This window comes from Antrostomus carolinensis, unplaced genomic scaffold, assembly GCF_000700745.2.
Source record: "Antrostomus carolinensis isolate BGI_N321 unplaced genomic scaffold, ASM70074v2 scaffold21100, whole genome shotgun sequence".
Classification (NCBI taxonomy): Eukaryota; Metazoa; Chordata; class Aves; order Caprimulgiformes; family Caprimulgidae; genus Antrostomus; species Antrostomus carolinensis.
This window is the reverse complement of record NW_010286742.1, coordinates 40,515-65,899: the sequence shown is the minus strand read 5'-3', so window position 1 is coordinate 65,899 and position 25,385 is coordinate 40,515. Positions and strand designations below refer to the sequence as shown.

The following is a 25,385-nucleotide window of genomic DNA, read 5'->3' as shown; positions in this document are numbered from 1 at the left end:
ACATACTCCAAAGCTCACAGCATCCTTCCTTAAACTGAGTTTGGATTGGGGCTGGGGTTTTTGGAGCTCCACCTTACTACTGCTGTGCTGTTTAAGATGTAGCATCCCAAAGCAGAGAAAGTGAAATCCTTTTGGGAGAGGCTGAGCCCAAATAGGGGCTAGATTGCAAATTGCAGGTACTTGCTCAGCAGCATCCCTGGACTGCAGAACCAGGGACTGTGCTGTGCCCCAGCTCAGGCAGCAGCCCAGCCCTGCCCTGCCCTGCCCTGCCCGTTACCTCCAGCCCAGCACAGGCACCGAGACTGAAGCTGCAAATCCGTCCTCTGTGCACAGGCCTTACTCTGATCCTCCTGAAGCCGCTACAAGCTTCAGGCGATGGCTCCTAACAGCTTCAAACAACCGTATTAAATCTGTGACAGCCTCCCCTGCCAAAGCGCGCGGGGCGGCCGAGGCGCGGGGAGCACAGCAGGGGCTGCGCGGCCAGACTTTTATGGCCACAAAGGCCAAGTCGCACCTGCTAACGGTTGTGAATAGACTTGCAGACAGCACCAGGTGTGCCATTTCAACAGATTTCACAACTGGGTGTGCCTTTCATCTATGTATAGAGCCCTGGAGAGGGGCTGAAGCGTGCTCAGCAATTGTCCTAATTTAGCAAAAATCCTATTTGTCGAGCGGGTCGCCCTGCTCGGTCGGCACGTGTGTCTCAGGAGCAATTATATCGGTTGCCCTTGGCCTGGCCCCGGCCGTGGCCCTGCGGGGAGTCAGGGAACGCTGCTGTTATCGTTGGCAGGGAGGGATGGTAATGAGGGAGTGGACGAAAAGGCAAGCGGCCGCCTGCCAGAGGAGTGGGCAACCAGCAGCACGAGGAGCATCCTCGCCTGCCCAGGGGAGCGTGGGTGGCCAGGGGACCCTGCACCCCATCCCCATGCCTGCCCCCACCTACCCAACAGTGCAATTCAACACCTATATTTAAAGTATCAGCCTTTTAGAGAAGGTATTTTAATCATATCACTGTTCACGGGTTGATGCTACGAGACCTGGGAGTAGCTCACGGCATGTCGATACCTTACAAATAGAGTAATAAACAGAAATTATAAACGAGGTCCATGTAATTACAAGGTGCTGGTGACATTTCTTCTGCTAACTAATAGCAAGCCTGACAATGACATTATTCAAGATTTTATAATTTCTGGCTTCATTTGAAGCCTAAATCATAATTTCAGGTTCATCACAGAATCACAGAATCGCAGAATGTCAGGGTTTGGAAGGGACCTCGAAAGATCATCCAGTCCAATCCCCCTGCCGGAGCAGGAACCTAAATGAGATCACACAGGAAGGCGTCCAGGTGGGTCTTGAATGTCTCCAGAGAAGGAGACTCCACAACCTCCCTGGGCAGCCTGTCCCAGGGCTCCGTCACCCTCACTGGAAAGAAGTTTCTTCTCAAGTTTAAGCAGAACCTCCTGTGTTCCAGCTCACACCCATTGCCCCTTGTCCTACCATTGGGCATCACTGAGAAGAGCCTGGCTCCATCCTCCTGACATTCGCCCTTTACACATTTATAAACATTAATGAGGTCACCCCTCAGTCTCCTCTTCTCCAAGCTAAAGAGACCCAGCTCCCTCAGCCTTTCCTCATAAGGGAGATGCTCCACTCCCTTCATCATCTTGGTAAAGATTACCTCTGTATCCCAAAGCCACATCATAAAGATGAGAGAAATGCTAAGATTTGTTTTTTAAATGTGGACCACTCGACCGTACTCAGTTAAAGAAAGATGCTGATCTCATGGGGATGGTTGGGTGAGATCAGATAGTTTTGCAGGCTGGGGTCAGGATTCATCGCCAGCAAACGGGGACTCTGTTTTTCTCTGAACTGTCTGCTCTCCGTGGACGTATGTGTGGTGGCACGTCCAAAGGATGCGTCTAAAACACAGACTTGATTCCAAGCTTCCATTAGAGGCACTTTTTTCCTGCTTGGGCTTGTCCGATGTATATTGGATTTGCTCTAATTATGATGTTTGAAATGAGCCCTGATGAGAGAAGCAGGATCTGAATTGCTCTGGTTGTACTCTTATAAATATGAATCGTCTGCTCTTTTGAAAAAAGTTTAAGCCCTTTCTCCTGCATTTTCAAACCTTCCTAATTCCTCTTAAAAACCCTCACCAAAATTAACAGGGAAAAAGGAAAAGGATGAAGATACATTTCTATTTAACATCGCAAAGCCAAACGCCAGAGAGAGCATCACTTTATGAACAGCTTTCACTGTATTGCATCACTGCTGTTTCTGTGGAAAATTCCCAAACTCTGGAAGGAAACCAAAGTGATCCCTTGACCATTTTGTTTCTCTGGGGATGGCTGGGCAAAGCACAGGGCCGGGGTGCAGCATCCCTTGGGGTGTAAAGGCTTCAGAGCCACTGCAGTCCCCTGGGATTTTGTAGGTGTCTGCCCCATGGTCCCCTGGGGAGGGATGGACTGGGAGGTGGGGACAAGGCTGCTCAGCTTCTTGCCCAGCCTTCTGGATCATGGAGAAGAGCTGAGGGACTGCCCAGCTTATGCAAGTGTCCTCTGTCATGGTTATCCAGAAGAGAAATATAAATTGAATAAAAAATGGTTTGTCTGAAGCCCATAGCTTGCATTGCTGAGGTTGCCTTGGAGCACAGCAGAGGGCTGTGCTCTTGCAAGGGCTGCAGCTTCCCTCCCCGGGCACCCCCTCCATGCCTCCCTCCCCTGGCACCCCACCATGACTTCCCACTCTCACCCCACGCCTGGGGAACGTCTGCTGCTGCTCTTGTGGTGGTAGCTCCTCTGCATCACCCTGCATGGCCCCAGGTCTGGGCTGTAAAGCAGACAGGTCTCAGGCACCTACAACTTGCAAGCCCTCGACCCTGCTGTCAAGTGATGGGGAACACCTTTCTGCTGACCAGCTGCAGCAGTTTGCGTCAGATTTTGACAAGTCTGGCACTGCCCTTGGTGCTCCCCCAACACACACACTCTTAGGGAGGGACAGACACAGAGCCTTGGAGGGGGCAAAATAAGCACGTTTCAAACTGCCCCCCTCCAAGATGTGCAGCCAAGTCATGACAAGCTGACACCAGCTGTGTGATGCACACGGAGATTCTGGGACCCTCCAGAACCCTCTCATACCCTCTCTGTGTTGGGTATGGCCTTGTGCTCTCTGGTGGCCCAGCAGCCCCTAATTCATGACAGGGTGGCACAAGAGATGTAGCACTGGCTGACCTGCCTTCTGCAGGGGTGGTCTGACGAGCTCAAACCAAATGCAGGTGCTGAGATTTGAAGGCACTTCCAGACAGACTGATCAGTGAACTGTGTATTTAGTCTGATGAATCACACCTTGAACGCTGTCACCATAGGTGTGGGTCAAAGTCATGGGCTCTCACCAAGGTTGTTAAGGCAATGTGAGTGCCTCTTGTGAAGCACCAACTCCAGGTCTGGATGCAGCAGGGGAGAGAATGTCTCACTGGGGGAAAGCTCTCAGCATCAAATGAAGAGCCTCATTAGAAGTGGAATTTTGTCCATCTGGAATTCTGGGGCAAATGGAATAGTTTCCAACTCTGACTCCCCTCCACTACACTGATTTATTTCTCCAAATTACTGCATTATGTAGCAAAAAAGGCTTTTGACACATATACACACACACTCATCAGCATGACACTAAACAGATCAGCAAGCTACTGGGTCATCATTTTGACAGAAGCAAAGAGACACTATGGTAACTACAGCCTGGAATAAAAGCCATTATTTATTATATGTATTGTGGTAGTTCATAAAGGTCTCAGCAGCAATCTGGACACATCATACTCAACGTCATAAAGATGCAGATCAGCAGAGACCCCACCCTAAACCACCTTCCAATGTAAATACAACAGGCAGATGGAATTTATTTACTTTTCACAATAACTCAGCCCTTGACTCACCACAGACCAGGCACAGTTCAACACAAATGTCTCTGAATTTTCCCGAAGGTGTCTGATTCCCACAGATGAAGGCTGCTCTTTCTCCAGTGGTTTCCCAAGGATCTCTCCTCCCTGTCAGTAGGAGAACCAGCAAGTACCTGTTCTAAAGCATTTTAATTTTTTTTTATTATTTATACACCTATTTAGATATGCAGTGATTTTTAAATTGGCCGCTGGATACCATCATGCATCTGTACTGCATTTATTCCAGTTGCTATATGAAAGTTTGCATATTCACAGTACTCATCTTCTAAACACACTTAATACCTCAGTAATCCTAGAAGCACATATAATGCAGTCACGTTAATTGACATTAACTCAGTGAATAACATAATCCAGTGCATAATTAAATTGCCAGACCTGATTCGCTTTCATTCATGCTCTTAACAATTTCACATGACAAATAGTCCACATCTAAACTAGGCTGATAGAACAAATAATATACATCCTAATTAAACCACTTTATTAAATCAAATTGTCTTGCTCCGTATATCTGTGCAGGTTGTATGGGCCTCAGAGTAAACTGCTTAAATGATGATAAAATCTCTCAATAAAGCACTTCTGATCATTCGATTTCAGGGAGTGCTGTCTGAGGGGCAAGTCCCATTCTTTTCATTTGGGTGAAAAGCAGACTGAGACCACAGGACACCTCAGAGTGAAATTAAAAGAATTTGGCCTCTCAAGTCCTGCTCTAGAGGACAAAGTTTGCTCTAATTAATCAAGTAGTCCCCATAAAACAAACAAAGCAGCATGTGTTGCAGTAGAAGCCCCCATCATTCATTCCTCTATCACCATCACTGCTGCTCAGCATTATAGTGGGAACAAACAGAAGGACATAATCTTACAGCTGGTCTATTGTCAAAATGACACATTAGCAGAAGGATTTACAAACATGTTTGCTTATGGAATAAAGGTTTGCGTGTTCAGAAATGCAAACGTTTCCTCTGTACAGGAACTAAACACCACTGAGAAATCTGCTCCCTGAAAGCTGTGCGGAACTCAGGAACACAGTTAGGGTATCTGTGACTATGAAGGTTTGTTGCCTCCCCCCAAAGAAATATCAGGACCTACGGAGAATACACAGCTGCCAGTACATGCAGACCACAGTGACAGGCTGGTATAGCAGCTGGTCCTGAGCAGCTCTTCAAAATAGTGGTAGAGCAGTGCCATGACAAAGGAGAACTGGACACATTTACTTAGCCTTTGTGCAAAAATCAACATTTGCCTCTCAGAGGCCAACCCTGGCCCCAGTGAAGCCAGTAAGTGTTTTGCTAATGATGGAAATTGGGTCAGGATTTTAATTCAGATTTTACTTTCAAATTTATTTTAAGAAAGATTTGCTCTGTGAAAAGTTGAGTTGATCGAGGCAGATTTGCAGTTTTCTGTATCCACAGAACCAGCAGGAAAGCTTTTCTTAAAATCATGGTGCTTTGATTTCACTTTTTTGGTAGGTAGGGTGCTATGTTGTTTTGGAACCACATAAAGCTGAAAATGACACCCATTGTCTTCGGGAGAGTCTCATCGTAAGCAAACTTCATGGAGTCTTCTAAAGGTATTTCTACAACTTCAATCAGCTCTCCTTCTTCAGGCTGGCCACCTCCTTCACTAGTTCTCATCTGGTCTGTTACTTCTGCATAAAATAACGTCTGCCGAGAACCTGCCACACCAACTCCAGACCTGGAAAAAAGCAGCAAGAAAAAACTTGGTTTTAGATAAAAAGAAGGTAGCTAGTAACTAGGAATGGAAACCTGGGTCCTTAACTTGTGTCACTAAGCAACATCAAAATTCATTTCCTTACTCTCTACTAATGCAATTTAGAGCCTATAAATGCTGTTTCATTAATACAGAAACTGATTGCAACTTTCATGCAGAAATACCAACACTTTTGAATACAGTTGCATATGAACCTTTCTGTCTTCAAATATATTCTGCAACTCTGGAAAAATGTTTGGGAGAAAATGAAAAAAAATAGTTTTTGAATTGGTGAACTGTTGTTCTACATACACTGAAGTCAACAGAAGGTTTTTCAGCTGACCTTAGTGCGAGCTGGACTGCACTATGACTCACAGAGATTTACAAACAACAGAATGAAGCTCCTCAGTGTATCTGTATTTTTGTTGGTTTTTACACAAATATTTAGATTTTTTACTCTTAAAAAGATTATGTCCATTCACAGCTGGAGTCCTCTACTCATGTACTGCATACTCACACGAACAGAAAGGCAGCCTGAGAGTCTTTCTCTATCCTTCCTGAACTTTAGCCTTGACCCAAAGGGACCGCTGCAAGCACGCATCTATCTGAAGTAATTCAGTCTCCCTGCTAAATTTGCTGCAGTGGATTTAATTGAGGATATTTTAGATTATGTAGTCTTTCTTCAGCTAGACCACTTGCTGTGTATTATACTTCTTATTCATTAATCCTCTATTCCCTTAGGACTATTTCATTTAAGTATTATTAAATAAGGGATAAGTACAAAATCCACTCATTTAGTCCTTCCAAGAAAATATTCACTTCGTAATCGCAATTTCTTCATTTCAGAAGATTACAAATGACTTTTCACATTGAATCTGGACCCAAAGTTCACTGAAACTATGAATGACACATTAGGGCAAGCTAAAAAATTAGCTTCTGTATTATTATTATTATTATACATACATAAGATTTGTAGATCTTGGAGTGTATATCAATACTTACACAACCATTAGTCAACTAAATCTTTCAGTTAATCCAGCATAAATCTCACTCCATAGCAGGAATTAATCATTTGTCTCTCAGTTTTCTAAGAACACTGGCAATTATTTTGTTTGGAGAATTAATAGTGATTATTGAAGTTTTTTTTTTACATCAACATACATTATTTTTTTTAAACACAGAATAGGGACCAAACCAGTGAATTCTTCTAGAATTACTACTGATACATTCTGTGACATTGGGTAAGATGTTTCACTCTTCCAGAATCATTCCTGTATAGCTAAGGAGAGAAACTTAACCTCATCTTTGGCACTTGCAGGGACTTTGAAAGCTGCTATGGGATTTCTTTCATTTTGGGCTCATCACTTTATTTTAGTGCCAGTAGTGGTTTTTTTGATACATGTTTTAAGCAACAAAATGTGACCTACCAGGATGCAGCAAGAGGCAAGACTAACGTTTTTTCTCTTTTTTTCCACTTTCATCAAAGTACATAACAACCTTCCTCAGCCAACCTGATTCAGTATTTACTTTCCTTAAGGGCTTCTTCTCTGCAGCCACTGTCCTTGGTATTTGTACGCTATTCTGATGACCATCAGAGATGGTTTGCCAATAAAAGAGCCATCCAGGGCTGACAATCATCCACAGACTGTATGTGCCCCTGGCACCACATCAAATGTCTTCTTAGGACTCCCCATGCCACACTCCCTTTTCCCTTCTCTGACAGGAAGCTGCCTGGAAGAGAAATGCTATTCACCAGCCATGCTGCCACTCATCTCGCCTCAACTGAAGATCCAACCAGCAGACAGCACAACACACAACGCAAATGCAGACTTTGGAAGCAGCAGGAGTTGCAGACTGGGCCTACCATGCTGGCTTAATCATTTGATCTCATTATAAAAGTAAGGTAAACTCATAGGGCCACGAGGATGATCCGAGGGCTGGAACACCTCTCCTATGAAGACAGGCTGAAAGAGCTGGAGCTGTTCAGCCTGGAGAAGAGAAGGCTTAGGGGAGATCTTATAGCGGCCTTCCAATACCTGAAGGGGGCCTATAAGAAAGCTGGGGAGGGACTTTTCGTTAGGGCAGTTAATGACAGAACTAGGGGGAATGGCTTTAAACTGAAAGAGGGTAGGTTTAGATTAGATATTAGGAAGAAGTTCTTTAGTGTGAGGGTGGTGAGACACTGGAACAGGTTGCCCAAAGAGGTTGTAGATGCCCCCTCCCTGGAAGTGTTTAAGACCAGGGTGGATGAGGCTTTGAGTAACCTGATCTAGTGTAAGGTGTCCCTGCTCATGGCAGGGGGGGTGGAACTAGATGATCTTTAAGGTCCCTTCCAACCCAAACCATTCTATGATTCTATGATTTTTCATCAAGTTGCTATCAGCAACCAGCTTGCAGAAGTTGGAATTATTGTTTTTTATGCTCACCATTTGTGCTGTCATCAGTGCCCTTTCTGCCATGAGGATGATGGCAGACTCTACTAGATGCCCTTTGTGTTAAAATACAATATAGTTTTCTTGGTATTATCAAGCAATAATATATAATGTTAGAAAGCAACTCTGGAAATCAAATACTGCTTAAGAGCAAACAGATCCATTTCACAATCCATCGCAGGTGGCTACTTAAGCTCTGATCATTCAGAGAACAGTCTCCCCCAGCTTAGTCACCTTGATATCTGTCACTGACCACTGACCCGTGTACTACCCACTCCTCACTGTCATTGGTATGTCCATTGGAAGGAGCTTCACTGAGAGAATGTATTTGTAATGGAATAGTACATTGTTTGCTCATTTTTTGTTCCCTCTTTTCCTCCTCTTTTTCTTGTATGAGGAGGCAGAAAGGATTTTTTTTTAAACCAACTAGAGATAGAGATTTGTTTTTCTCTCTATGTAGTGATTACTTGTTCTTCAACTGTTTCTGCAAGAACTGCATTTTTAGTCATTAAATAAAAATAGGAAGCCTGGGGTTCAGAGATTGTTTTTTGGTAACTGATAATAAGAATAAAAAGCACATGTTAATGTATACTCTAAAATTTGCAAGACAAATAATGCAGCTTGCTAGTCTCCACATACTATGAAAAAACACAGGACTGTGCATAATATATTTAATGCTGTTTCTGATGAGTGTCAAGTCTGAACTTCATCTGGGGTGTCCACCTGGAGGATGAAAATGCTCTTAAATTGACTAAACCCATGTCCACCTGATACTATGTAAAGGTTATATACAAAAACACAGAGACTTTATTTAAGAAGCCCTTCTATAAGAATGTTCAGACTGGATTATTTACAGCATAATCTCCTTCTATACCACCTGTGACCATTTACAAATTAAGTAGCTGCAGCTGTGGAAATCACAGGAGTTCACCTTCCACACATCTTTTCTGTAAAGTAAAGGAAAACTGCTTCCTGAGGTGCTACACCATAAGATTAATTTTTTGCCACTGTAGTTCAAAAAGCATTGAGTGATTTCAACTGGCCATTATTTCATTGTATTTACTCATATGACACTTCTATTAAATCAGTGTTTCTTTCTTATGAACTAAATACACCAAGAGTGGCTACTACACTGAATATACTTTAAAAGAGGAAAGTACTGGTCATCAATGTCTTTCCTTTGTTATGATGCCAAAAGTTATGGCATTTCTTCGCATACACTGGCATATAATTTGCCACAGAAACCAATGAAAAGTTTGCAACAATACATATTCAAGGGAAGAATGAACATACCCACATGTTCATTCTTTCTTATTTGATTACCTAACTCATCTTTCTCTGATGCACCTTTTCCATGAGTTATTCATTAAAAACTAATAAAAACTTCCAAATAAACTATAAATGAAATCAAAGACTGCTGGTATTAATACTTATGTTATTCTATTCTACTCTTTTCCCACTAAAATAGCAAATTTAACATTTCTAAGACTACTCAGAATCCCCTCACTATTTAAATGGCTGACTTTGACATTACTTATATACATATTCACAGCTTTTTATTGTGTAACTATATGATTATTTCAATGATTTCAGAAAGAGGTTGAAAGATATGGGAATATACTTTAATTCATTTAAAAAGTATATTTCTTACCATTTTTTATTTGGTATTTCTTTCTCTAAATGCTCTGGCTTACTTTGCCAGTCAATTATTTTTGCATGGATTCATGTGGAATGTCCATCACTAAATTAAATATTCTCCCATATTACCTACTGCTGTCTTTCACTACATTTCCAGACTCTTAGATATTAATGTATCCTGCCTCTCCTTAGAAAATTGTCCAAAAATCAATGCTATTGACATTTCACTTGTCATTTTATAGAAATGAAAAGTTAGCAGGTTTGTTGCTTTGAAGCCGTTCTGAGCCTCCATGTGGTTGAAATAATAAAGTGTTTTAACACATACCCTTGGAAAATGTGTAAAACTTTCAGTGATTTGGGGCATCTGGGGCCAGAGGAGGAAGAGAGGAGACAGGGAGAAGGTGGGTCTGACTGGTAAGGAGGCAACGGGCTGCTATTACGCTTTCAGGTTTATCTGTCACTAGGAACTTCCCATGCTTTTGCACACTTACTTGTACTTTCTGAGTATGATGTTTAAGGAATTTTGATGTGATTTTCATTCATGGTTATATTCCTTTTTCCACCACCTTCTTCCTCTATCCCAAGTCTGGGATAAATGCTTTTTCTTGCCCTAGTATTTCACATTACAAATAAAATGCTTTTGCCATGGTCTGAAATGAGTCACTTATTAACAGATTACAGCTATATTCATTAGCTTTGCATCTGTGAAAATCACAGGGGTCAGCACACCCGAACTGCAAGTGATGAGTTCCCCCTGGGAAAACCACCTTCCAGATAAAGGTGTCTCCCCATCCCAGCACAAGAGAGGCTTGGTTTGGCGGAGGGCAAGCAGGGTCTGAACCAGCCCCAGAGTGAGATGTCAGGCTTCAGTCTCACTCCAAGGGTTCAGCACCATGTTGCCCAGACCAGCCATGTCATGGCTCATACTGACCCAGACCTACTCAGCCTGGCTTGACCTAGCTGATTGTTCCAAAAGTATTTTGATGTGTCTGTACAGTGCTTGACTCTTATTTACCACTGTGGGACAAATGCAAATGATCTATACAAAACACAGCTCTGTTTTCTTCGTCTCTTTATCATGAGGATCAGTTTCCTATGCAAAGTCTATAGTTGATTCAATTAACAGCTACATGGCTGACAAATACTTTGTGAAATCGTTAGGGCTTAAGCTCACAAACCCTGTAACTTCAACAGACAGAGATTTTTAAAACCAAAAGTCTATTAGCACTAAACTGTCGGCGTTGCTTCAGAGACAATTAGAAACCTCCATTACCTTTGACAAAAGCAAGTCTAAGAATGTAAGCATGTCAAAGCAAGGATACCAAAGTGGTATGGTTTTCATCACAATAGTAACTTAAATGTAATTTTAACACATCAAAACAAGGTTGTATGCTGCATTCCCAGATTTCATTTTAAATAAAACACTCAAACACTGTGATTAAATAATGCTATGGCTTTCAAAGCTGTAGGCCACACATTTGTAGGCAACAGTACAGTGGAGAAGCAGTTTCTGCAGAATGACTGCAACGTGCTTCTCCTTACCTCCTTCCCATAGGTGGGACTGGCTGGCAGAGTGAGCCTGTAACTAGAGAATTTTCTGTCTACTTCCCTCTTAGACCAGGGAAAACACAAGAGACTGTCACTCCAATCTGTTTGTGAAACACAGCAATAGCAGCTATCACAAAGCCCTCCTTTACCTCTTCTCTTTTATTAAATGTATGAGGAAATACATAGCATGAGAAAGAGAACTCACAAAATGGGACTTTTCACTCATCATATCTAAGTTCATAAGTTAAAGATAACTTACATACATACAGTGGTTAACAGAATCTTATTGCTCAAAAAGAAATAAAATGTTTAGTAGTGTGTAAAAGCCACAAGTGGGATGGAGTCCACCTTGCATGCCTGCCTATGCTCAGTAAGAGTGAGTTTTTTCTTCGAACCAGGTGTGTACACGCACACGTGTGCATGCACATGTGCACATCTGTAAGCAGGGTCGACATTCAAAGCATGTACTCCAGGTCAGCTCTGCCACCTTTTCGTGTCTGGGTGCTCATCTACACCAACCAATTATTACATTCACAATTATGACATTCATAAATATTACATTTTTAATTTGAAGGAACAAATGTGTATGAGAAAATAAACAATATCTCATACTCTACTCATCTGCTGCAACGTGGGTAAGAAATAAATTGACTTACCATTGTGAATAATTATCAGTTTAACTCAGATTTCTGCCAGACAGCAACCAAAAGCTAAATTTCTCATAATTTCTTAATATTTAACAAATATGAAATCTATAAACAATCAACATTTACCTGTTCCGTTCAGCAAAGAAATAAATATTTTCATTTCAATTTGACACACTTGAAGGGAAAATTCTTAAATGCAATGTATCATTTTATGAGATGTAAACCATTTGGACGCAGAATTTGGGTATATAGTGAATACATAATTCATGTTTACAAATAAATGTGGCACAAATCTCTGTTATTTATGCTGCAATCAAGATCTATTTAGGCATGCAACATGTAAGCTGATGAACAGTGACATGCAGCTCCTATTGTCACTTCTTAAGACCTTTGTACAGTTCTGACATTATAAGCAGCAGGTGCAGGAAAAAAGCGGAGAAGTAATTAACATAAAATTATATTACATTATGCCATCACCCAACAGGTGTACTAGCAGGTGATCTTTCTAATTATAATGCACTCCAACATTTTCAAGGCTATTATTCTTTCTACATAATAACCTGTGAATACAAACCATTTTTACCTCATTGCACAGGGGCTAATAGCCATAGCACCGTAATTGGAACAGCCAATATTAATTCAATGAATACTCTTCTTTGTTGTATACTTTTGGAAAAAAATCAAATGCAGGAAGATTAAAGTAAGTACCTATGTTAATATAGTTAGGCCCTTAAACTAATCCATTGGATTTTTTTTTTGCAGCAGGGCTGAGAATCTGCAGCTCCTATTGTATCCAATTCATAGCCAAGAGTTTATTACAACCTCTGGGAGAAAATAAAGCTCTGAATTGAAGCTCTGGTTCAATTTTATCCTTATGCTCTGAGGTGTTATGTAAGTCCAAACAATTTTATAAATATTCTTCAAAAAGACCAAACATTTCAAGAACTAAAAGAAAATACTGGAAGTTGCAATAGCAATAATAACATCTTTAACAACAACAACAACGTATTTCCCTGCCCCTGCCTTATAAAGAAACAAGTCTCAAGGAAGATAGCTGGAAGTACTTCAACCTAAGAAACCAACTCACAGCTGAATTTCACATGGGATTAAAACTGAAAAAGGCTGGGATACCATGACAGATACAAAATTTGTCATATCTGATATATGAACAAGTCTAAAGTTGTTCACTAACAAAATTTTGCATTTAAGGAAAAAAAAAAATCAACAAAACAACAAAACCCAAACCTGGAGGGAATCCCACAGATTTGGTTTAAAGCTTTTGAAAATTAACAATTTAACTGACAATGATTTCATGAAGCCTCAGTTTACAATTATACTACTACAGTATTAGCTTCATTTTATTATTGATCTAAATGGTTCCTTTACATCCCTCGCATCTACCATCTATGCCACTTCTGAGTGAAGCCACACATATAGTTGACCATAACTTTTAGGAAGCCTCCAAAAGTGGATTAGCTGCTGCCAGAATAGAAAACAAACTTTTTGTAATACCAAAATGAGGTTATTGCACGCCAAGCTCAAAAGTAGCAGTTTGTGTAGCCATGATGACAAGAGGAAAGTCACCACACAGGCTGCAAACAATACAGATTTTTTTCTGAATGATTCCTGCCTCTATCTACACAGCACAATGAACCATTTGCACTGAAACTCACCTTCAGGCTGGCATTTTTCTGCAATAGGAACAGACATTTCTAATTCTTCAAAGCGTGATTCCTCTGACTCCCTCCAATCAAGTCCCTCTTAATATGTTTGCGTTTCTCATTACCTGCCCCCAGTCCAGTCTCCTTCATTCACCCACTCCATACTGTCCTCCTGTTGCTAGAACAACTTGTTCCTAAGACTCTTGCACCACTAGCGTAAATTCCTCAACTCCTGGCTTCTTTCCTGATTTCTCATTGACTCCACAACTACTCTGTGGATCATTCAAAGTAATTGAGTCTGAGATCTGCTTAATTCAGTGCCTGACTTCTATCTGATGAGTATATGCCACAGGAGCTTTGACAGAGCTTAAGAATATGGTCCAATGGCTTAATTCTATGTGCTTCTGAAGTATCTGTAGTAGTACCATAGTTAACCTCTTCTGGTTAGCTGAGAAACATGAAAAAAAATAAAAATTCCCTCCAAACCACTGCTGCAGGCCCCGATAATATATGAGAAAAAAAATGCAAAAATGCTATCTTCAGATTACCTCCAATCTTTACTGCACCCACTGCTTGGGAACATAGTAAACTTCACCTGAACACAGCCTAAGTACTTTCCCCATTTTGTTAAAGACAATTCTTCTCCACCACCATGAACCTACTTTCCCTGTATCCCTTTAGTTCTCAGTTCATGTTTTTTCTGTGTTGTTCCTTCATTGCTTCTTCTATTCCATTTTTCCCCCTGCTTTAAGTTCTCCCTGCACATTGTCCATGACCTCCCCTTCTCAAACCATTAGCCACAGAACTATATTGACCTCCCAAGCCAAAATCATTTTTCCCTTTACTTTTGATGTGTCTTCAGCTTTCCATGTCCTTCTGTAATGTCTAGCTCAAGTCCTGCTTTTATTCCAGCCAGGCAATTTCCTTCTCTTGACCATGATTCCAGAAAGAGGTGTCATCAGGAAAAGAAGACAACTTGTTGCCTTCAGACCCAAGGGTGTGATGACATAGAAACCCTCATTTATACAAAAGCCTTTTCACCGTGCACACAACTCAGTTTTCATCCACAAAAATCCAACGACTTACTCAGTAATTATGAATTATCTAAGTATTTTAATATGGGCTTTTTTGCATTGAGAAAGGAACAGCTAACAGATTTGTCAGGAATATATCAAGTGCAGACAAACAAATATCAGCTCTAATAGGATAACAGGTCTTGTGGATAAGGGCAGCAACACAAACAATGTAACTTCAGTTTATTAAGGCTATCATCTAATGTGACAGTTTCATTAAGGAGTCAGGAGATCGTGATATACTTAGAAATCAAAGAAACTGTGAAATAGGTGTAAAATTAGTATGAAAATGATACTCATGGAATGGATATCACTGTCAAATTGGAAATACAAACTAAATAGCATTCCACTGGAGACTATCCTTCATTCAATATAGTTAAATATTTTGTTTTAGGACTTGCATGTTGAAATACAGACTGCAGGTAGCAAAGCTGAGAGAGATCATTTATAAGAAACTAAAAATGAATATTAGAATTCAAAATCATTCCAACAACTTGGAGAAATGATCTGAAAAAATAGGGTGCAATTCAGTAAAGACAAGTTCAAGGCCCGGTGTTCAGGCAGGAATAATGAACTGCACAAATACAGAGAGGAGGTGAATGACAGTGCAGTACTGCTGCAGAAAACAGTTTTGAGATAGGAGAGGCTTTGTGGACCATAAGTCAACAACATAATGCCACTGCAAAAAAGGCAAACATCAAACTACAGCCTATAAACAACATCATCTATAAGACTAGGGAAGTAATGCTTCCACTCTGTATGACACTGGCAAAGCCCCTGCTAAAATACTTTGCTCCACTTTAGGCACTATGTTTTTAAGAAACATGCAGACCAGATGGATAGAAGGAAGAGGACAGCAGAAAGAATGATCAGACAGATAGAAAACATGGCCTAAAGAGAAAGCTCAAATTAACTAAGATAGTTTTGCATAGGTTAAAATAAAATAAAGTGGAGATGTGGTCAAACAAATACATGGAAGGTCTAGAAGTACTTTATGTCTCCTGGGAACAGGATAGTAAGTCACAGGTTTGAAGTCAAAAAAGGGAAGTTTAGGCAAGATATGAAGAAAAACTTGCTCATGGTACAGATTGTTGGACACTTCAGACAGAATGCCTGGAGAGGCTGTGAAATGATCAGATTTTAGAGGAAGCACAGATGCATAGCTGCCAGAAGTGATTCAAATCCAGTTGAGCTTGATCTTTGGAAGAGGAGCAGTCTAGGTGAGATCCTCCAAAAATTCTTTCCAATTCTCTTTTCTAAGGCTTCTCTGTGACCTGGTGCACTGGATCAATAAATAATGTAGAGCAACTATTACATGGATCACTGGGATGAAAGATAATAATAGAAGTGCATAATGTATTGTAATTATTAATGGCATGCATATGCATTAATGTACTGCTTTATGTCAACGCTTTGTATTGACCATCGCAGCATGAAATAGCATAAACCATTTAGAAAAACCTGTTACACTTAGAAAAAACCCAGAAATTCTTATATGCAATATAGCCATTACAGAAAAAATGTCCTTAGTAGACCATAGAGGAACCAATTACTTCCTGTCTTTGCATCAAGTCCTCAAGGATCAGGCAGGTATGCTTCAGCCTTTGGCTGAAGGAAAAAGAACAGGACACTCCTAATAGGAAGACCATAACATTTAGAATAAAATTCTAATAGAGAGCACAGGAAATCCATCAAAAGAAACTGTAAAATACCATCTTTGATGCTTCAACATTTCATATTAATCTAAAAAAGTAAATACTATACCAGCCCTTCTGACTTCAGCATGGATCTCCATGAACAGAAAGCTGTGCCCACAGAGACAAAGCAGGATTGGAGGATTAACATATTAAGTGCCCCTTGCATGGCTCTCAACAGAGAAAACTCCAATTGTATACTCTCTTTGCAAGTCAGTGCAATTAAAAACAACAAAAAAAGGCAACTGAAAGAACAACCACCTGTAAGATACAAAGACATTTTTCAACCAAAAACCATACAGTGTTTCAGGCAGATGTAAATTGTTAATGTTGAGTCAAACCTCTATACTGAAGCTACAAACTACTTATATTCTACTCTTCCTATTTTGTGTTCATATACACATGCATAAGTACACATACATATGTATATGTCTGCATGCTGTGGCCTGTCCATGTCACCCAACCTATGAAATTCTATAGACAGCTTTTGCTTATAAATCTAGCAGGCAATTTTTCTTGCAGTCGAACAAACCCTTAATCTAGTTTCAAGGAGTTGTAAAAGACAGCTCCTGTGATTCACCCCCTCCTCTCAACAGAAGCACTGCTTGTTAATCCAGCAGGAAATAACATTTGCCAGGATTGACAGCTGTGGATTTGTATTCAGTTCCCAAATTAAAAACCAATGACAGGGCCTGGTTCAATGGAGATGTCAAGCAAAATAAAGAAAGTAAAAAACCTGCTTTCTCTGTAAAATACAAACATACATACATTTTGGATAACAATAGTAAAAGCTGGAGAGAAGATATAATGGGATTAAAACTGTGTGCAGTTTCTCCTGAGGGGTTTTTGTTTCAGTTTTTTTTGCCCTCTAACAACTATTCTTCCTCTTACATATGAAGTTTTCCTCTTACTCCTAACACATGTCTTAAAACATGTTAAAATCTATTTCAATAACTATTTAAAACCCTGTAAAAATATATATAACTCAAAGTAGTTCAGTTCAAAGAAGCCTTAATTACAGCCCAAATATTATCTAGTGTCTAGATCTAATGGTACAAGTTCTCATGCTTCTACGAAGTTGTGATAATAGAAAATCAGAGTCCATCTTGAGCAGCTTCTATTGTTAATCAGAATAATAAAGATCAGAGATGGAAAATGCCTGACACAATAAAGACAGGCTGTTTTCTAGCAATATGACAAACTGCTCTTAAGAGCCCAATGCAACTTTTCCCAGATCTAATAGTTTTTTTGTAATAAATCACAATAGTATCATTACTACTCGGAATGCAATCCCGTAATTATGAGTTTATAATTCTTTAAGTCTCTGTAAACACTCCTCTCACTTGCAGAAAATTACACCTTTCACATACTTTCAGATGTCTACGTTCTTCCAACACACTGCTTAGACAAGGTAACAGGGAACATTAATGTACATGTAAGACACTTCAGAAATCTGTGAAACAACAAAATGCAGTGTTTTAACTTACTGCTATTCACCTGTAAGAAGTGATTCTCCTTAGGTCTGTAGCAGGAACACGATAGCCACACTCTTCTAAGACTTCCCCACATGCAATTTCTTCTAAGGAAAGGTCTGGTTTGTCTACGATGCCAGCACAGAGTTCATAGGTCACTCCTACCACAGCAGGTAAGGGATCCTCTAGATGAGAGAAGTTCTCCTTGTCCTGATTCTGAAAGACTTGAGGATGATGCCTTTCTACTTCACACATATAAACAGCTTTAAAAAACAAATAAACAAACAAACAAGAGAAAAAGAAACAAGAAGGTTTGGGGTTTTTTTAATTTATTCATTTAAAAACAAAAAAAAGTTACACACAAATTTTGCTGGGGAATTTGTAACTGTCAGAGCACCTGAGAGTAGCCAGGAATTCTGCTGTGTTATCCATTAAAATTACAACACACTGAAATAGGAATTTCAGACAACAAAGGTTCTCTTGCCATTTCTGTAAAATTATTCTTTAAACTCTATTTGTGCTTACAACATTCAGAATTAATTCAGGCACACCTTAAAAAAAAGATACATATATACATGGAAGATAGTTCATCCAAGTCTAAGTCCCAGAAGCTCCAAACAGCTTCCATTTGTTGGGCAACACGGATATCAGGATTTAATTTAAACTATGCAGTTATCTTGCAGGAAAGTTGGGTTGCACATTATGTACCATGTGCACAATGATGAGTCTTTCAGCCTGTCAACTCAGCTGTTATTTAGAAAGGGTATGAAAAGCATGTATGTTTGTTTGAAAAAAACTCCACCAACCCTCTTTTGAACATATAGTTCCTTGCACAGATTCCTGCGTGGAGTCTGAAAAAGACTTCTTGGATTAATCTACAAACAGCTGCCACTGTAATGCACCCCTAAAGAAAGTGCAAATGTCAGATTTTAGTCCTTATTTAAGCAAAACCTCTCACTGACGTCAACAGAAATTTTGCCTGAGTGAGAACTGTAGGACTGGACATTTACACACAAAGAATCACAACTGACAATTCCAGTCATTGTAACTTTAGTTTACAGGTATATCCCACCTGTTTCTTCTTTGAAATTTCCTCATGTCTATCACTTTGCTTTTCATGAAAGGTTACCAAGAAGTGTTATAAAACATTCTGAATAAAACTACTTTAAATTTGAAACCTTTTTATTCCATTCAAATATTTTATATACATATTTCATATATACATAACATAGTTTTCAAATGAGCTTATCTTTTATTTTCCATTCTAAATCTAAAGAACTGGTATATAAAAGAGCTCAATTTTCATGAACAACTTTTTGTTCTTCCAGTTCCTGGATTTAGCTTATTATTTCTTGAAACTCTGATATACAAGGCCCCTAAAGAAATGTTGTCGCATAGAAGTAAAGTACCACAGTGACTTCTCAAGCATTTGTTTTCTGAGGAAGAGTTTATACCCCAGAAGTTTGAGCTTAGGCTGCTTCTATAATGCTTCTTGCCTCAGAATCGTAGTATAGCAAGATCAGCACTTGAAAGGGAGGTGTCTAGATCAGCCTAAAAAGAAAGACCAAGTGCAGAAGTTTGCCCCAAAATTAATCTTTCTCTGGAACTTAAAACTTTCAAAGCTGTTTGCTGTAGGTACATCTAAGTCTTTAAGATTCAAACATTTAAGGAAAGGAGCTTCCATTTCTTAGTTGAAAAACATGACTAGAGCTCAGTTTTCTTCTTAAAATGCAGTAAGAAAGTGGAAAAAAAAAAATAAATCCATGCAGTCTGAAGGACAGATCCTTGAAGGGTGTCTATTGTAATTATTCCCGAAACTTCTAAAAGCTATGACAATTATCATAAATGACAACTACTTCCAGGATCTTTCTGAGATGAGCCAAATACTCTTAAGATTGTGTTACTTTTTCAGTATTGATTTATCTGTGTCAGTAAATACACAAAGGAACAATGCATACATCCCTGTACAGGACGTGGGCACCAACAGAGGATGCAGGTAAGAGTGTGGGTACAGAAATATGAACCTGTGACTGAAGTAACTCTCTGTTACAAGTCTCTTGAATCCCTGAAACCCATCCTGTAATTCTGGCAGGTACCTGCCATTCTAGTTCTCCCCCAACACAACTGGGCTCCATGTAGATCAAAACCTACATTTCCAAAAGGACCCAATCCAGCAATGCCTCTCCAGAGCAAAGCCAGCACTCAAAGCACACTAACAGCTTTTCTCTGCAGATAAGGAAGAAAAGAAGCAGTACCAGCCACTTCTGTAAGAGCCCAAAAATTAGAGAATTCACTAAGGAATTGCAGTGTGAATTCATTATCAGCAGGCTCGGAAAGGTTCAAAAGCAATTCATCTCTCATAGACAAGCAAAGCCTAGAAAACAAAACTGCCTGTTAGTTATCAGGGAACAGAGCAGTCCCCCATACCTCTCCTGAAGCTGCAAAACTGACGACACAAGTGATGCACCAGGGCAGATCAAGTACTGGATGGAAAAGCAGTCTGTGGCTTACTGGCTATGCGACATTCTTCGAAGGGAAACCTGTGACTCTCCTCTTCCTCATCACAGGCTGTCAGCTTATTGCAAATGCACAAAATTGTTCAGAGAGCAGAAACTAGAAGCCAGAACTCAGCTCCTAGCGCACTCAACTATCCGCTACTCCCATGTCTGACTGCTCTCTTGTCTTCTGATGGCTTATGGTACTTCGGTCAGAAACTGACATCATCACTGGGCAGTCTCCTCCATCATCAGATGGACACATGTGATGAGCAGCAGCACAGTGAGGACTAAAACAACTATCCAGTGCTCATTAAACATCTAAACTAATTATCCTGCAGCTACTCAGCTGCAAGAAGTCTCAGAGTGGAAATTCCAGCAGAATTGATTTACTTTCCTTCCTTCCTGCAAAGCTGGGACAAAGGATAGACGGCTCAACCACACTCATTGAATAAGAGCATAACTGTTATTCAAAGCAGCCTTGTTAAGATGACTCACACACAGGGACTTGTTTGCTATCCCTAAAGAGAAGAAAACAACAGTACAGACTGAGGGATGAGAGGGGATAAGCTGACTGGGGAACATGCTAGCTTTTCTTTAAACCTCTGATTTCTCTTTGGTTGCTCCAGGGTTTCATACTTCCTGAAACTGAACATGGCTTATGATACAGTTCTTTGATACCTTTCCTTTTAAGTCAGTGCAAAAATAAGCACCACAATCCATTGAAAAATGACTATACTTACTATGAAGAAAACAAGGGCACATGTTCACAGATACTAACCCTGGCCTTTCACAGGAATGTATTATTTTACTATATTTGCAAATGTGTGGTCAGTCAACTACCAAAATAAACACTGCCCAAGACCTTGGCCAATCAGTCACTGGAGAGGAACTCATATGGAAACTACTGAGATGTATGTGTAATTTTTTTCTCTCTCTTTCCAAATGATTCATTCAAGATGATCCAAGTCCACAGCACACTGAAAAATATGGTCCTGTCTGCCTCACTCCTGTTGTGTGCTCCTGCCACCCCTCAAGCCAGCATGAACTCTTCCAGGCCAGTCAAATAAACTGTTTAATCCTCAAAATTACCTGTTAGCAGCCATATAAAACCTCTGCTGTGGCTGCATAAGGGCTGGTGCTGCCAAAGGGAATGGGGTGGGGATGTACATACAGGGAGGGATCACTGCCTTTATAAGCAGCACAGACTTCAATGGGAAAACCTGATGAAGACACTGCGCCCTAAGGAAAGGCAAGCACATATGTCAACCAGCACATGTGCAGGGGACATGCCTGGTCAGTGAGTGACAGCTGTTTGCTCACAAGAAATGAGCTACTGCCTTCCTGGTGGGACCCTGATGGGAGCTAGCAATGAGAAAAGTCTCAGCCTTAATTTTTGTTCGTGGAACAGGCACCAAGGCAGAAAATAACCAAGGAATGGAAATACAATTAGAGTGATGTGAGTAATGCCAGAACGTGGCTACGATCACTGAACTGCTATGGAGTATCTGACTGACCACTCCCCCTAAGGCCAGGTTTCTGAGCAGCTCCAGCCTCTGGAACAGTTTAACTCCAAGAACAGTCCAGTCTTCCGAGGCAGATTTGACCCTTCCATAGGGATAATGTAACGAACATGTTGGTGTTCAGTACATATATATATATATATATATATGCGCACATATATGAAGGCTTCTGCATAAGATTGCTTCAAAGAGGGCCATAGCTATATAAACCATTTTATTTGGCTGACAAATAAAAGACATTGGGTTATTGATAAACAAATAAATAAACACTTTCTCTTTATAATTGTCAATACTTCATGAGAAGTATGCACTGTCAGTATAACAGTACTGCACAACACTGAAGAGCCTGTCAATCACTGTCAGTAAGAAAGGACAGCATGACACCACCCTTTAAAGTTTCCTATAAAGTCTACCAGGAACAGTCTTGAAATGGTCTCTTAGCAACAGTCAGTGAAATATCTTGTGATTTTTTTTAATTAACATGCAGAGAATATGCATTTAATTTTTAACTTCCAAAAAGTAAATATTGCTTTGAATTAAAATAACTGATACAAAAACTCAGAAAAAAACCCCCTATATTAACCAAAAATCATAACAATAACTGGTAAAATGAACTTGTCCTCATATTGATGAAAAAGCATACAGTCTTAAATTTGCCTCATTTTAAATTCCCAAGTATACAACACACAATAACACATTAAAAAAAGGAACATTTAAGATTGAAAAAAAGGAATATTGTGCTTCTGCAAAGAAACTGACTACTAAATGCTAGATAAGCCAAGGAAGAAGTTGAAATAAAAGTAATCCATTGCATGATCACTGTAGAGCTGTTTGTAATTTCATCCAAAAGAGAACAATGACTAGAACATAAGGCTACTCTGATCATTCGTTTAATCTATAATAGAAATTTCCCTAGTTAGAAATTCTGACCAACTGAAAAGGGTGGGCTATCACACAAAGAAACTGAATATAGAACAAAGATTTTATCACCACAGATGCACCAACTTTTAACTGCTAAACCCTTAAAAGCTTGCTTCACTAGAGAGCAAAAGTAAACCTAAAAAAAGAGGATTACCTGGGCGGAACTGCTTCACCACAACAAAGCACTGCCGAGAAGTATTAAAGATCAGGATTGACACACTGTGGAGGAAGATAAAAAAACAAAAGATCAATGTTTTATGAAGGATTAATGCAGAACTATTAAACTTATATCTTGTGAATTTAATTTTAACTACATAAATACATAGAAGATTTATTACTAAAGCCACAACGCAACAAGATCCTTGTCCAAAATCCATCAAGAGGGATAGATAATGGGTTGTGTTCCTAAAGCCCATGAGAATTTACCCAAAATTAAGTCACTTTTGTCTCCTGCCATGCAGATAAGTAAGCCACTAATTAATTCTTTCTCCACAATAGAAAAAAAAAAGTCCAACTCTACGAACATTGCTATTAGATAGTAATAACAAGAAAAAAATCATTAAAAATAAAACCATTTTCTTCCCATATATCAGTCCCAGATTAGGATACTCTAACTCTTAGGTACAGCCTAGTCTGATTCAGAGCCAGACACTTCTGTATAAGCACAGAGCATCTCTTATCTGTGACTACTTGCTGAGCTTGGGCCTTAAAATAGACACTATCCAAGGCCAATTATGTACAAATTTAAACCAGAAGCAGTTTTAACTGTTATCACATTCAGTGGTTTAAAAGTCACATTTTCATTTTTCCCCCATCCTCTTTAGTTGTTTGAAACACGCATCATAGGGAAACCTGCCAGGCTGAGTTTTGGAGATGCTCTAAAAGTGTGGAGTACTGATGTTCCCTGCTGTCTTTTTCACTTAAATTACTCCCAGATTTTACTAGTTAAAAAAATGCAGAACAAAAGTCTCCCTCCTTAGTTGGTAGCCCATTAAAACCTGCAAAAACAAGTGTATATTTTGCTCATTACCATGGTAGCCTTCTCTCACTTGTTATGCCTCACTATATGCAGTTGGAAAGTTAATTCATTATTCTATGAATTCTACAATAGATTAGACTAACAATGACATATTTGCAGAGTTGAGTCAAACTTTCAACTTTCCTTGTAAAAGAGCTGTATGTTTATTTTTACCATTTGATTTAATAATGAAGTCTCAGGCTGCCAGAGAAACTGCTATTTGATGATTATTAAAAATAATGTTAATATTTATTATAGTAATACATTAAAACCAAAACAGAAAGGAGAAGCCCAGATGTTAACATTTATATTCATGGTTGCTATTCTCAAAGACCTGTACTGCATATTGATGCCTTCCTGCCGCAGGAGATGTCATTTGCAGGCAGTTTTAAAGCAAAGGGTTTTAGCCTTCAGAGAGGTTGGAGAACATTCACTGTTTACTGGCACAGGGGGTCTTTCTGACCTAACACCAGAATAACTTGGAGTTACAGTGTAGGTTGCTAGAAGAGATTATGTTAAGCTACAGCCTACAATGTTTTTAGTTTAATTAAGTATCATTCTTTGATCCTTTTTTTTTTCCCCTTTGCATGTCTGTTCCTTTCCCCAAAGCAGCACTGTCTGAAGGCAGACACTGCACTAAATAAAAGGGGAAAAGGCATCACTGCTACTGAACTTTTGCTTTTGTCCATGGGCCTAAGGACGTGCACTGCCTGAAACTGGAGACAGCAGCAGTCTAAAGCTGAGGTGATAAAGAAGTGTAGAGATTTCCTGAAGCATACGGTTGCCCTTTACCTTTCTTTACATCCACCACCCCAGGCCCAATCTTTCGCTTGGCTTGCCTTCTTCAGCACATCTCATTAAATAACTCATACCAACTCATTAAAAATGGCTCAGCTATTAGACATTATTTTTTTTTCCTAAGAGTCAATCACTTGAGATTTTTATGGAACAGATGGGAAAATTAAAAACAATCTGTTAGAATTAAGGAATGAGATCAAATTAAGCTGGAAAGGAGTAGCAGCAAGTTATTACAATTGTCTGCTTCTCACACCATCTTGAGATGAGAGGGTACCGAAATGGCACAAATCTGTAGAACTTTCTATTTAATTACTTCTAATTTTCTGAGAAACTGACAAACAATTTAGAACATAAATTTACATTTTTTAACAAGCCACAACATGGTTCTAATACTTCTTGTCAGAGCTAGAGAGTCATGGAGGAAAAAGTTCAGAATTACACCTTCTTAGGAGGAGTGTGACATGATGAACGACATTTGGTATTTCTTATTCCACAAGAAACACTGTATCACAACATATTTCCACAGGTTAGTAGGTTTATAACTTCTGAAAATCCATCTGAAGCTTCATTTGGGACAGTTATTTGAGTATTATAGAAAGTTAGGGCAAGACTGTTCAATTGATCTAAGTGGAGGATCCCCCAGGCCACTGCTTTCAGTGGGTTTCCTTATTGCTGCAACAACCCAAATATTTGGATTCAGCTGTTTGGTCTGGCCTATATGATAAGGAAAGTATTTATCTCCTGGAGTTTTAAATCATCATACAAAGAATTCACTACAAAATTATTTTGAGATTAATCTTTTT

The 25,385-nt window shown here is 39.7% G+C and overlaps 1 protein-coding gene across 1 annotated transcript; it reads right to left on the bottom strand.

Annotated features, from left to right (window-relative positions):
* Window positions 1-5,406: 5,406 nt before the first annotated feature.
* NUDT14 (nudix hydrolase 14) lies at window positions 5,407-22,985 on the bottom strand (the record flags this gene model as incomplete). Its single annotated transcript, XM_010177248.1, has 3 exons — window positions 5,407-5,647; window positions 17,853-18,090; window positions 22,921-22,985. Coding segments are annotated over 3 exons (544 nt in total), but the record flags the coding sequence as incomplete, so codon positions are not given.
* Window positions 22,986-25,385: the final 2,400 nt, after the last annotated feature.